General features: G+C 40.5%; 1 protein-coding gene and 2 long non-coding RNA genes across 4 annotated transcripts in view; 2 read left to right on the top strand and 1 right to left on the bottom strand.

Annotated features, from left to right (window-relative positions):
• Positions 1-979: 979 nt before the first annotated feature.
• Positions 980-3,631, bottom strand: LOC119014982. Its single transcript, XR_005073129.1, has 3 exons — positions 3,210-3,631; positions 1,368-2,901; positions 980-1,262 (listed from the first exon to the last, which is right to left on the bottom strand). It is a non-coding gene; the product is annotated as an uncharacterized LOC119014982 (long non-coding RNA).
• A 95-nt stretch (positions 3,632-3,726) lies between these two features.
• Positions 3,727-13,541, top strand: part of nbr1b (NBR1 autophagy cargo receptor b) — a 49,526-nt gene continuing 39,711 nt past the window's right edge. Inside the window, exon 1 of the mRNA XM_037090460.1 lies at positions 3,727-3,977. Coding sequence (XP_036946355.1) covers positions 3,876-3,977 — 102 coding nt within the window. The 5' untranslated portion in view covers positions 3,727-3,875. The remainder of the gene's footprint in view (positions 3,978-13,541) is intronic.
• LOC119014983 lies at positions 4,456-11,944 on the top strand. Of its 2 annotated transcripts, XR_005073131.1 has the most exons (4): positions 4,456-7,913; positions 9,271-9,306; positions 9,555-9,630; positions 11,338-11,944. It is a non-coding gene; the product is annotated as an uncharacterized LOC119014983 (long non-coding RNA). The 2 variants fall into 2 exon arrangements; XR_005073130.1 differs by having other exon boundaries at positions 4,459-9,306.

The raw sequence follows: 13,541 nt of genomic DNA, 5'->3' as shown, positions 1-13,541 counted from the left end.
GAAAGAGGAGGTGGGAGGATGGAGGAGGACATGTGGGTGCAGAGGGAGGCAGAAGAAAGGAGAGGATAGAGAGAGGATGGAGGAGGAGAGAGGCTCTCCTCTCTGCTCGAGAGGCTGGCCAATTGTTACATTATTTATGTTGTTATTTAGTTAATTTATGAGTTCTTTGTTCATAGTTGATCATTTTATATAATTCATGAATTAAAATTTTGTTATACTGTTACACGTTGTCTATTCCATTTAGTATTTACAACTTAAGTGCAATTTCATGTGTTAGCAAAGGGCATCAAGGGCTACTTTTCAGGGACGACAACAACGGATTGAATTTTTTCTTATTATTAAGGTCTTAACATTCACAAGTATTTACAAATGTCATCTCATTGTCCGTAACCACTTATTCCTTTCCATGTGGTTGCGGGGTGTTGCTGCTGGAGCCAATCCCAGCCTTGTCTCAGGGCGAGGGCAGGGTACTCCCTGGAAAAGTCACCAGCTCATCGCAGGGCCCTCACTGATGAGCAATGTGGGGTTCAGTATCTCGCTCAAGGACACTTCGACATACAGCTCGGAGCCGGGATTTGAACCAGCAACCTTCCGATCACTAGTCATCCTGCTTTACCTGGTGAGCTACAGCCGCCCACACTATTTATAAATTTACAGCATTACAGTTTTTCAAAACACTACACACAATTAGCACAACCATACACATAATTAGCAGAACACCTCACATCCTTTGCAAAATGAAAAACTCTTGTAAAAACTATACACTACTTTATAAAAATGATATTTTGTTACCATATGAAAACACACACGTTTCATATGACTTGATTCTGTCTGAACCAGTTACACACTGCTGCGCTTAACCTAAAACCCTTTTAGCAATTCTACTCCTCAGTTATTTGAGTAGTGTAAATGAAGTACACAGAGAAAGTGCAAATATACAATACTAAAAATTCACCAAATACACACACAAGACCAATGCTGAAGAGTGATGAAAATATTATTTATTTACTAGGTACTGACAAAAAAAGAAAAGAAAATCCAGCAGGGAAAATATTAGGGATTATCTCGCCAAGCTGGATCAGGCCAGAGAATTTCGTCGATATCACAGGCGATATCTTCATTAGCAAGACAACGAGGGAAGAACTGCCGTGAATTTCTCCGAGAGTTATTGCATATTGGCCACAACCATGTTTGTGATTGCTCTTTCTTGTTCTTGTCTGAAAAAAGGCCCCTTCCCTCCTTGTCACTCTCGAACCTGAATCCTATGTGGAAAGAAATACATAGGATCTCACAGGAAACAGTATGAACAGTGCTGATATGGTACATACTAAGCAGTTGATTACTTTTGTAGAAAGATTTGTTTTTACCTGTTTTCTTGTTGAAATGTCCTGATCACAGATGCCACTATATATCTGCTAAGATTTGGCTGAACTCTCAGTCCAGCCTCCCTCAGCGTCAGTCCGTGGTTCACCACATGTTCAAATAATGCTGCCCGAATTTCATTTGATAAATTTGGTCCTCTCCTTCATAGGGCATGTATTCCTGCTTCCGGTCTTCCTCTGCCTCGTCCTCTTCCTCTTCCTCCACCTGGCATGGCCTCTGCCTTCACCTCCTTCTCCTTCTCTTTGAATTCCTCCTCTCATTCTTACTCCTCCTCGTCTTACTCGTTCCATTGTGGTGGAAGGCTTTTTGTAGTGCTTGAACCTGATTGGTGTGTCTACAATCAAGCAATCATGTGTTGGTGAACCTGAGTGTTGTGTTTAACCAATTAGATAATGAGTGTGGTCATTTGAAAGTCAGTGCTTTGGAATTTGCAAGGAAGTGACATCATGATATGCATCTGTGTCTAATGTACACAAGTGCGTTTAGTGTTTTGCAAATTACTGTGTGCAGTCATTTGCAAAAAGTGTGATGCTGACATTGTGCTTATAGTTGTGCTAATCTGGTCCGGAGTTTTGCTCCTTGAGTGTAAGGTTTTCATAATTGTGTACGACGTTTGATTTTAGTGTTTATGCAATCAAAAAAAACTGTAATATGATTATTATCAACAATGAACTCAAACAATTATAAAAACAATATTAAAGCAGTTCCAAATGATGGACAGTTATAGGCTGAACAGGAGTCCTTGGCAGTGCTGCTGGGCTGGATGGGATGCCACAGTAAAGACCTTGTTGTCAGTAGGCCGTCATCTGGGTCAGTACTCAGGGTGCTTGGGGTCTAGTCACCACTGTCTTTCCACATCGTCCATCAACTGGGTTTGCAGTTCTGGTTCTCGATTGAAGTCTGTCATGACACTAAGAATTTTTTAAGAAAGAGGAAAGAATTATATTTTTTTATTATTATGATTATTATGATTAATAATAATAATAATAATAATAATAATAATAATAATAATAATAATAATAATAATAATAATAATAATAACTAAAATACAAACACAACTATACACCAAACACTTTAAATAGGACAGGGTTTCTGCAGGTTTGAACAAGTCAAATTTAAGACTTTTTAAGACCATTTTAAGGCCCTTTTGAACTAAACCTAAAACCTACATGAAGTATGAAAAAGTAAGGAAATGTGTGGTCCCAGAATTACTTGACCAAATGTATTGCCATTCATAGAGCAGCTCAAACAATGAAGAATGGAGTGAGTAGTGTGTGTCAGGGCTATTATAGTTTTACAATTTTCATTTGTTTTTATTTCAATTTAGTTTTTCAGTTTGTAAATTTTAGTTCACTTCAGCGTCGGAGCTGGGCCAAAGATGGACTCAATGACGCTTGACTGCGAGGTGGCAGAGGCAGTGCAGGGTAGGAGTCGAGCAGAACTGGATGAACTTGGACCGGGAACTGGTGACAAAGGTGTACAGAAGTGTGTGAACTGTGAATCTCAGCAACACATTTCCTTCAAACAAACAAACAAAAAAAGGACATATTTAAGACATAACTAAATGTAATTTAAGACCTATATGCAAAGTATGGACGTATTTAAGCCTTTTTAAAGCCTAAAATTAAGGCCTAAAGGCTTTTTAAGACTCCCTGGAAACCCTGACAGGAATAATTCCTTTAAAATTAAAATAAAACCACATGTGGCGATCAGCAGTTTATGTGTCTAGCCTTAACATAATGTATCGGTATGTTAAAATTACCCCAAACTTTTTGCTGGTTAATATGATATTAATAACATTACTGTGGGTTCAATAACAGGTTTACCTCTCCATGGTCCTCTCTCAAAAGGAGATAAACCAGAGACGCTTTTCCTTTTCCTCCACAAGAAGGATTAAACACGAAATCAGGAATTCCTGTAGCCCAAACATATTTGATAGTCAAACTGTACTCTTCTTGTCACTTTCGCGGACCTGGGCTGCATAAATAGTGACGCATCGGTAGGGACGGAAAAAACTGTTGACGCAGCCAGGAAATACTCCCGAGGGCTAGACCGTCCCATTTAACAACGGTTTACGCGGCCTCGCAGGTCTCTCCGAAGGACTCGCCTTCGATGACCGCAAAGGCCGGGTCCACCGAAGGACGCAGACCCTGAACTGAAACACAGCAATGGTCAGAGGTGATGCTGTGACAACCTCTAGTGGCCAACCCTTCCTCCCTTTCTTCCCTCCTCGCCTCTCCCCTCCTCTCCTCCCCGCGCCGCTCTGCTGTTGTTTTTCAGCACCAACGGAAGTGTCGGTGGTTGTTCCGGACACATGGTGCAGGGTGGGCGTACCCAGGACGCTGATGTAAACACAAAATACGCCTCATCCCCGTCAGATAAGTCACAGTGGAGCGAAGTGGCGAGATTAACCCAAATAACCGCCGCTGGTCGGGGAAACCGCGCCATATCCGTCCTGTGTAATATGCGTTAAGGCGCAGACAGGCGACGCCATGGAGTTCTACATCAATCTGAAGGTGAATTTTAGGGGAAATTCCAAAAATTTCCTCCTGTCGGGATCCGAGACCAAGAGCTGGGAGTCGATGGAGGCCATGGTAAGAATGACCGGGCCCGTTCTCAGACAGCAGCGATCACAGCTGACAGTCAGCCTGCTGCTGCTTCCGTTCTGCTCCATACACTGTTCAGGATTGATGTCATTGGTGTGGCACCGCGGACTGTTGTGTAACCCTTAAGACGAATAGCCTCCCTCCCTCCCTCATATGCTATTACTAATATGCGATTGACAATCTCTTTAGCTTTATTATCATCATGCAGCTCGTGTCCTGAGACATTCCAGCCGTGAGAATATGACAGACTGACAGCAGGACAGAGATGAGAGTGTCATATAGAGGAGCGGGAGGAAGTACTGCAGTCCTTATAGGATTATTATAGTGGATTGTCGTGATGGGAACACAATATACCAGCCACAGAACTGGTGTGATCAGTTTTCAATCACACATACACCATTTAAAATGATCAGCTCTGGTGTTTTAGCTGGACTATATCACGGGCTAGCTCAGTGGTGTCTTCATCTCAAATAAATGTTATTATATCATACCAAACCAAGTCCAGCATTCAAAGTCTGACTTAGGGAAAAATACTGAAGCAGGGACAGGGGCGATGTCTTTAACAGTTATGATCATGAATGGATCACTGGTTGTGTTTGCACAAGTAGCTAGTGACTGTTGTATAAACTGTTGTGTGTTATGGAACGACGGTAAGATCAGACTACATTAGAGCTTTGTTTGAGAAACCCAGGTAATTTAACAACATTTAAAGGAGTATTTCTGCACTGGAAATGTGGCCTTTGCATCAACCTGGGCTGTCTTTGCAGTAGGAAGACCTTTGCTACATGACCAGAGAAAACAGGCAAAAAGGTTGTGGTATTCTCTTTAACTCAAAACGTAGAAAACCTGCAACAACCAGAATGCACCACTCTGCACTGGACCAATAAACAGTCCCACTGGGGATGAACGATGTATATTAGCCCAATAATGGGAAACGTGTTTTATCTCACAGTATCAGTGGATAATTGAACCGATAATTGGAATTGATCATATGAAAATTGTTGATAAGAAGAAGAACAAGCGGAACACCAAAGGAAAAAGTCTACCAGTTTAAACAATCAACAATCTTTGCTCACAACATCTGAACCCTTCTCACCTTCGGGTGTTGATAAACTAGTGTTTTTCAAACTTTTTTGAGCCATGGCACATTTTTTCCATTAAAAATATCCCGCAGCACACCACCAACCAAAAATGTTACAAAATGACACACTGTAGCCTGATACAGCATATATATATTGACAATTCAGTCTCTCAATTTGTTTTTATTTACTCAGTGTGGAAAAATGGGCCTCTTTATATGAACACAAAGCTGATATCCTGGCATGACCTGAAGAAAGGCACATACGAAACTCTTCCTCAACAGCTCTCAGTCTCTCTCTGTTTTTTGTTTTTATAGCAGTCATGCTTTCACATAGAAATGAAAATGGAAATAAGGACCAGTGTCGAAATAGCTCTGTTATTATTAACATATTAACATATATATTGCAAAAGACAAAACCAATGGCAAAAATAGACAATAAACTGAAAAAGGTAAGAGATAGAATAGAAATACAAATAAAATATGATAGGGTACAAAATTAACAGCAGTGATTTTTTTATCCACAAATACAAATAACAAATATGTTTGTTTATTAAATGGGGAACTCCTTGGCAGCAGTTAACCGAAAACTGTCCAAAGGTAGATCGGCAAATCTTAGCTTTAAACCACGGCCCTCTCTCAGTTCCAGTTACTTCCTCCTGCTCCTGCAAAACCAAGTACCAAAAACTGCTGCTGAGCTGTATGGGTCCCTAACCCAGTCAAGGCAATCAGTGAAGGCTGAGGGCAAATAAAATGAAAATTTCCCCAAGAGTTTTCAGATGTATACCTAATATCTCACCCAGTGCAGCAGTGTTGATGACATCTCCTTGGCATTCCAGATGATACTGCCAAAGGTGCGCTTAGAATGGAATCCATTTATTCTGTCTGTGCTTGTGAGCAGGTTTTTATTTCGGCTTTGCATATGTGTGCTCAGCTCATTCAGATGCTTAAATATATCTGCCAAATATGACAGCCTTGCACACCACTCATCACTTGCAAGCAGCTCCGTATTATCGCACCTCTCATTAGTCAAAATCACTCATACACACGGGCCAGCACTTGCTGAGCAATGCAACTCTCAGACCTCCGAATGGAGCAAAAAGGCGCTATGCTCCGCACCCATTTCATCACATAAAGGTGCAAATATGTGGCTTTTCAGAGGTCTTGTCTTAATATCTTTACCATGTGCAAAACATCATCCAACACAGGAGCTAGGTCTGCTGGTAAAGTCTTGTAATCGAGCGCCTCACAGTGCAAAAAACAGTACATAACAATAACATGTGAGTGTCTCTCTGTTACTTTTCTAATGAAGCTTTTGGTGCGCTCGACCATGGCTGCTGCTCTATCAGTACAGACACTTGTGCAGTATTCCCACTGAAGTCCTCCTTGTTCAAGATATTCTGGTTTCCTCTGGTTTCCACATTGGCCAGGAGCTGAGCATGTCCTCTACCGTCTGTAGACTGATCAAGTTGCCATGACAATTCCAAAACAATGACTTTGATGTCATGCTGACATGTCAACAACACATCTAGCAGTCTTGTTATCTGAGAGACTGACTTTAGCTACTTCATTAACAGGATCAGGGCTGAGCATCTTGTTCACAATGGCTTTGTAGGCAGGTAGTATAAATGCCTCTGCCACAGTCAGTGGGTTTACACGCACAGCTTAGTCAGATTACAGCCATAGTTCGACTATGCTACTCAATTTGACTACTGCAATTTTCCGAGTATACATGCCGGTGAGAAAACTGAATTACTGGTCGAAGCATGTACGCTACCGTTATGCTAGGTGGCGCTGTACCCATTTCAACTAGCTGTAATAGAGCGACCTCTGGCTGACCTCTTTACGTCACCAGCTGACTCGGCATTCGAGAAAGATGCCGTATGAAGGAGAGGCTACATCTTTGTACATTTTGTATATGGTGTACATGATAATTACACAAACTAGATGCACAATGGTGCTCTTGCTTTCGGTTATTTCAGAAGAAAGACACCGCCGCCATCCTTCTACTTTTGGCTCACGGCCCTGGGAAAAAAATCTTGAGCCTGCGCAGAGCGCAAAAATCCAATCCAGTTGGATGGAGCGTATACATGCAGGAGTAATGCGACTATCAATCGAATAATCCGATTTTAGTCAGACAAAGGTGTATACATGCATCTTAAAAATCCGATCATAGTCGGACTAACCCAGTAATTCGGTTTTCTTGAGTGTCATGTAAATGCACTGAGTGTGTGGCTTTTTTGATTTGACTAAGCATTCAGCCATTAAGTACACTGTAAAACATTTCACCCCTGTTTAGTTATGTCCACTCACTTTTACTCTTTAACTCAATGAGCTCTAATAACTTTTGGATTTTCAACTCATTTAAAACTCAAGTTTTCAGAAATTAAATTTACAGTTATTTGTTGTATTGACTTTTGCCTGTTCCTGTTCCTGTTCTGTTTTGCCTGTGTATGTTGATTGAACTTGGGTTTTCAAGTTATAGGTTGAAAAAAAAAACATTTTATAATGGCGGGTGGCGGGATGAGAGAGAGGAAAAAGGAGGGAAAAATGTTGTCACAACTTTTGGGTTTGAGAGAAACACTCTTATTTATTTTGAACCATGGACAAATTATAAACCACAGATAAGTGATAGATTCGAATTCCAACTAAAAAATAGACACGTGCTAGTAAAGAAGAAAGGACTAAGTTAGCGCTCCAGGCAGAGGGAGTGTACCGCACAACGGCCGAGGAAGCTGGGAGCGGATGAGGCGGAGGGATCTGGCATTAGTGATGTGATTGCGAGGAGAAACGTTAGTAGAAGAACACTGAATTTCTTTTCTTTGTCGGAGAAACAGCACAAACTGGTAAGTTTAAATTTCATTTGGTCTTTACTGTACTAATGTCAACTATGTTTGTCACTTTGGTTTTAGTTTGGTCTTAAGTCTTGAGCTTTGGTCTTGATGTTAGGCTGCCACTTCCCTACAAACTATGAACCTGACATTGTTCGAATACTTGTGGCAGATAAACTTCACCAGTACTGCCTTTGTTAAAAAGCTGAATTAATAAATGTATAACAAATTGGTCAGTTTAAAATGTGACTCGAATATTCATTTTTTTATTTCATGCACGGTTAAACTAGTTTGTGTCGTGTCCCTCCTCTCCCCCTCCCCACCGAAGTTAGCTAAGTTAACGTTAGTGCTACTCTGCTTGCTCTTCATGTGTTAACGTTATATTTAACCTTAACGGTAAATTGAATGGCAGACGTTAACGCTATTTTGCTAGCTTGCGATAGTGCGGAGCTTGTTTTAGGCGGGGGGGACTAAACATTTAGAGCAGAGAGTTGGGCTCGTCTTCTTGTGTGTGTGCGTGAGGAAGAGGCTGACCTCCTCACACCGAGCAGCTCTTCTCTTCAGCGTTCAGCGGTCAACTGACCATTGCTAAGCATATTTGACTGTTGTCAAGGAAAGTGGCCTTTTTCCCTCTGATTCACGTATTTCGTATCACTCCAGGCACTAAAATCTTTGCTCTATATGTTTTCCGGCCACTTATCAGCCCAGTGTTTTCAGTCGCTAAGGAATGTCAGCTGATCTGAAGTCTACTTCATAATGGGAAAACACTACTCCTATGCGACTAGTATGGATGAGTTTTACATTAACTTTACTATATTTGGTAAATACGGTGATTTTGAGTCTTGGCAAAAGGCTGAGTTGTCGATAAAGGTCAAGAAAAGAATCACAGTCTACTCGCAGTCCAACTGCATTATACAGACAGAGCTTTCAAAATGAAGAATTTAAGAAAATGAACGTCAGTATTAGGTAAAGTTATTTGAACTTAGTTAGCTAAAACATTTGGAATATTGTTACTTAGAGGCTGAAACAATCAGCTCTTCCTTTCTTGTTTCAGTAGTGTTAGCAACAATGTATTTAATGTTTAGGAAATTGAAAGGATAATATCTGGCAGCAGATATTATTACAATTAAACTGTAACTTAATCTAAAACTTTCCTGATTTTTGCGACTAGTTTTTGGTTCAGTTTATTTATATTATATTGATGTGATATTTGCTTATTCCAGTTCATAGTGTAATACAATTATATTTCATAGTCTACGGTTTCTACAATTAATAGCAAAAACATGAGTTGTCACATTGTTCAAGTGACAACACATTGTCACATTGTAGTTAAGCACAATTTGAAATTCATTTTTGTTTTTTCTGTTTACAGACATCAGAAAGCATGTCCACTTCATGAACTGGAAATGTAAGTTTTGTGTATTCTCCACTAAAGGGCAAGGGAGAATAATACAGCATTATAAACAACACCATGGGCATCATCTGATGTCTTCAGGCCTTGTCTGTATTGATGAAGATTGTTTGAACACATTTTAAACCCAAGCTGAGCTTAAAAACATTTGAAAGAACATGGAAAAAAACAAAAATGTGTACTAAAATGATGATTATGTTTGGTTATTGCAGTCACCTTCTCTTGCCTGTTTTTGTTTTACGTAGGACACAAACCAAAACAGAAGATCAGCTGCCCTGACATCCTTTGGAGGGGTCCTCCAACATAATCAGGATGTGTGATGTAAGACAATTTATTTACACATTTCAGACTACACTCACTTGTTTAAGTTGAAATGTGAATAAGGTAGTATTCATTAGAGGTGTTGCCATATCGAAAGCCACACTCCTCTTTACGGAAATTGATTGATTGATGTATACAGTATATGTTCCACAACACCATACCACAACCAGTCCCCTCACTCACACACACGCCTACTCTACAGCAAAACACTGAACATATTAAATACTGAGTTTTACTGATTCTATATAACAGAGGGCTTTATTTACTTTAAAGGTCCCATATTATGAAAAACACGTTTTCTCCCTGAGCCTGCCAACTCCCAGAATGAGGAAAACAAGCGATTCCTGCATGGTCTCTGCAGCCCACCCATTGGTAAAACGGGGCTCCTACAGGCTGTTCAGATTCAGCTCCTTTTGTAACATAACGAAAGGAGTCATGTACATAGGCCTACCTCCTCTGCGCGGTGATAGAAGATGTCCGAGAGGGGGGCGTTCATCCCCGAGGTGAAGTTTGGTGTGTCCAGCGGTGAGACCGCAGTGTTTCAAAATGTCGTCGCTCAAAGTTGGACACGCAAATAGCTCTGTTGTTGGTTGTGAAAATCAACATAAGTGCCTATATTCTGTTCCAGCTACAGAACAATAGAAGAGACAGTGGTTGCGTTTCATATTTTAATGACAACATGCCGGCTGCGGTTTGTGTTAGCTTGTATGTGTGTGCTAACCACTTCACATCGGACTGCTTCAGTAACGGAGATCAGTACAAAGCTGGCTTTGCCTTGTCACTGACCCTTGTAAAAGGATCAGTCCCAACCATTCGGACCCAGCAAGTGCGCTCAAGCCACCGTTAAGTGTCGCTGCGGTTTGATAGTATTTACAGTTGCCCACGAGTATGGTGAAGTCAGCTGGAAATCTGCTAACTAGTTAGTTGCGCTTTGGTCCGCTATGCAATGGCGTTTGAAGCGAGTTTGATGTTAATAATATTCCAATGGACCTTGGTTGTCAGAGTAAAACGTCTGGAAATGTGCAGACTGGAGACAGAGACGATGCGAACAGTGTCCAAGAGTTTGGAGACTGTGTTGGAGACAAACACAACTTTCTTTAGCTGTTAGCCATTAGCTACATGGCAGTAAATGTAACAACACATACGAACATACTAACATACTAACATTATTCAGGCACACTAACCATTCTGAAACGTCCTGCTGCAGCCACAGAGTCTGTACTTCTTCGGGAGCCTGTCCTTCTGGGTCCGATTCTGGGTCAAACTGGTATGGTTGAACGAAAAAATCTCTGCGAGCCATAGTGATACATCCACGGTAATCATTAGCGTATGCTACTGCTAACACAAGGGGAATCCTCTCCCTGAGAGTGACTAGCAGGCTCTCCAAGTAGGGTTGACAGACAGAGTTCATTAGCATTTAAAGGTGCAGGCACAGAAACAAACTGCTCTGAATAGAGGTCTGTAGAGTGACTTTTAGACAGCTGAAATTCAGGACCATGCATGGGTTTGGGGTAATGCATATCGAATACAGATTTTTTGGACAGCTGTGTGAAATTGATGAAAAACAGTATAATATGGGACCTTTAATGGTAATTTGGAGGCTGTAATTTACATAAAAAATGAACATTTGCAGTCTATTTATTAGATTGCCAGTGATGTTAAATAAACTTGGAGATGTAAGTTAATAAGTGTATTGTATGTCTTCAGGCTCACGGAGAAACCCTTGACGTGATGATGAAGGGAATGCAAGTTGGACTGTTGATAGAACACGAAGGCACCCTGCATGATGCATTTCCTTTGGAAATCTTTGACGTGGCTGTGGTAGTAGAGCAGATGGTCATCCTGCATGATGTAAGAGATGTCGTCACACTGTTCTGGCTTGGGCATGTTAAGATGCATCAATGTGCAACATAGTTCTTGTTATATCAAGATTTTTATGAACTGGTTATCATTGTCTGACATTTGCCTCATTTTACAGTCCCACACCACCTTTGTCTGTATACAACCTTGCCTTGTGTCTCTGTCCCTCTACAACCCCACCTCTCTGCGTCTGTCCCTCTCCAACTTCTGTCTGCCTGTCTCTCTGTCTCTCTGTCCCTGTACAATCCGTCTGTCTGTGTGTCTGTCCCTCTATCTGTCTCTGTGTCTGTCCCTTTGTCTATCTGTGTCTTTCCCATTAAAATGTACCAAAACCAATGTTTAAGCTTGTTCATACTGTTAAATAAATGTTTGAGATAACATGGAAACTTGCAATTATTAGTCAAGATAACTTATGTGTGTTTGCACAACTAGGAAATGAGTTACGAGGTAAAGTTTTCTCACACTGATAATGCAAAATAATCAATTATTTTAACTCACACTATCAAGTTGAAACAACAAGTGATTAAAAGTTTACCAACTTCATAATGTGATAAACAATGTGTAGACAACTTTAACATTCTACTTAAATCAACTTTATTATGTCTGTTACATAAATAAACAATAAAATAATAGATAAATTAAAACAATTATGATAATAATATAATAAAATCATAATTAAATAAATAAATGCCACTGATTCTACCGCCCCATCAAGAAATTATTATTTATTGTTTTATTTTTTTTTACTTTATTCAGCCTTTAAAAAGCCATTTTCCATGACAGCCATTCAATAAAAAGGGGGATTATGCTGGGCATAAAAGTAAAATCTGCAGTCAAGTGTCATTTGTTTACGCCGCCACAGCTCCCCGGAGAGCCTGGCCCCGCTGCTGAAAAAAATCACTGAAATGTCAAGTTGAGTTAACTCGCATTTGCAAGACAGCCAGTTAAACCAGTATGAAGTGTTTTACAGAGTATAGCTAGCTTTGAGAGCTTTGTCAGACACCTTTGTGTTTTCTCATTGAAGTTATCTGTTTCTCAGTGTGTTTACACGGGCATACAAAATAATCTGTGTTCTCATTTTGAAGTGACAGATGTTTTGTTGGGAGATGAGTTTTAAGCTTGCCTTGGAACATGGCATGGTTGGATAGCTTTTCTCCACACACCATCAGAACGGTGTGGGTGTGGTCAGATCTCCGGTGAAGGTAAATCCAAATGAAAGATAACTCTAGTTGTATTGCCTAGGCTATTCATCAGGGTTAGAATTTTGTCCAGGGCCCAGTTCAGAGTCTGAAAAAAAAGGAATTCAAGTAAATTCCCAGCATGAGTTTCCAAAAGTCTGTGTAAGGGACCCATAAGTGTGCAAAGCTCTTTTCTTTTCTTTATTACAGAATACATTAGTCTCTCCAAAGCTAACCAGGCCATCAGTTCCCTTTGTCCACATTCCAATAGAGGGTGTACGCAATTATCCTGCTTGAAAAAGTCCAAAGTCGATAAGCAGCAGCTGTTGATGAGTCACAACAAAGTCTTCAGTATATTCCCAATATAGAGAGTAGGGCTGCCCGGTAAATCGAATTTTTTATCGTCATCGCGATATGAACATGTGCGATAAACACATTGCAAAAGACTGCCTGACACGTGATGAATAAGAAAAGTCATTTTGTTTACATGTGCCATGCATGCACCTTGAGCATGCCAACATTTACATCAGACGGAGCCCTGGATACAAGGGCCAATCAGAAGAAGCCCCAGCTACGTTCAGACCAAAGGTGCATAAAGAGGAAAATGATCCTGGATGTCATTCATTGTGTATTGGGACAAGGAGGGAAAGGTGGAAAAGGCGGAGTCCTATCCTAAAAGCTTGATGCTCGTCAAAGGATAACATAGCTGTGTCTCTTAAATTGTGTTTTCCATATAATATGTTCAGAACCCCCCAGATATTGTGAAATCCATATCTATTTTTTACAAAGTCATTTTGATCATTACCAACAAGGTGAGAAGGTTAGATGCAAAGTATGTTAATGTCACATCCCATTGAACTAATAGGTCTGACA

The sequence above is a fragment of the Acanthopagrus latus genome, chromosome 24, assembly GCF_904848185.1.
Source record: "Acanthopagrus latus isolate v.2019 chromosome 24, fAcaLat1.1, whole genome shotgun sequence".
Classification (NCBI taxonomy): domain Eukaryota; kingdom Metazoa; phylum Chordata; class Actinopteri; order Spariformes; family Sparidae; genus Acanthopagrus; species Acanthopagrus latus.
Note: the sequence above shows the minus strand (reverse complement) of the source record. Positions and strands in the feature narration are given on the sequence as shown.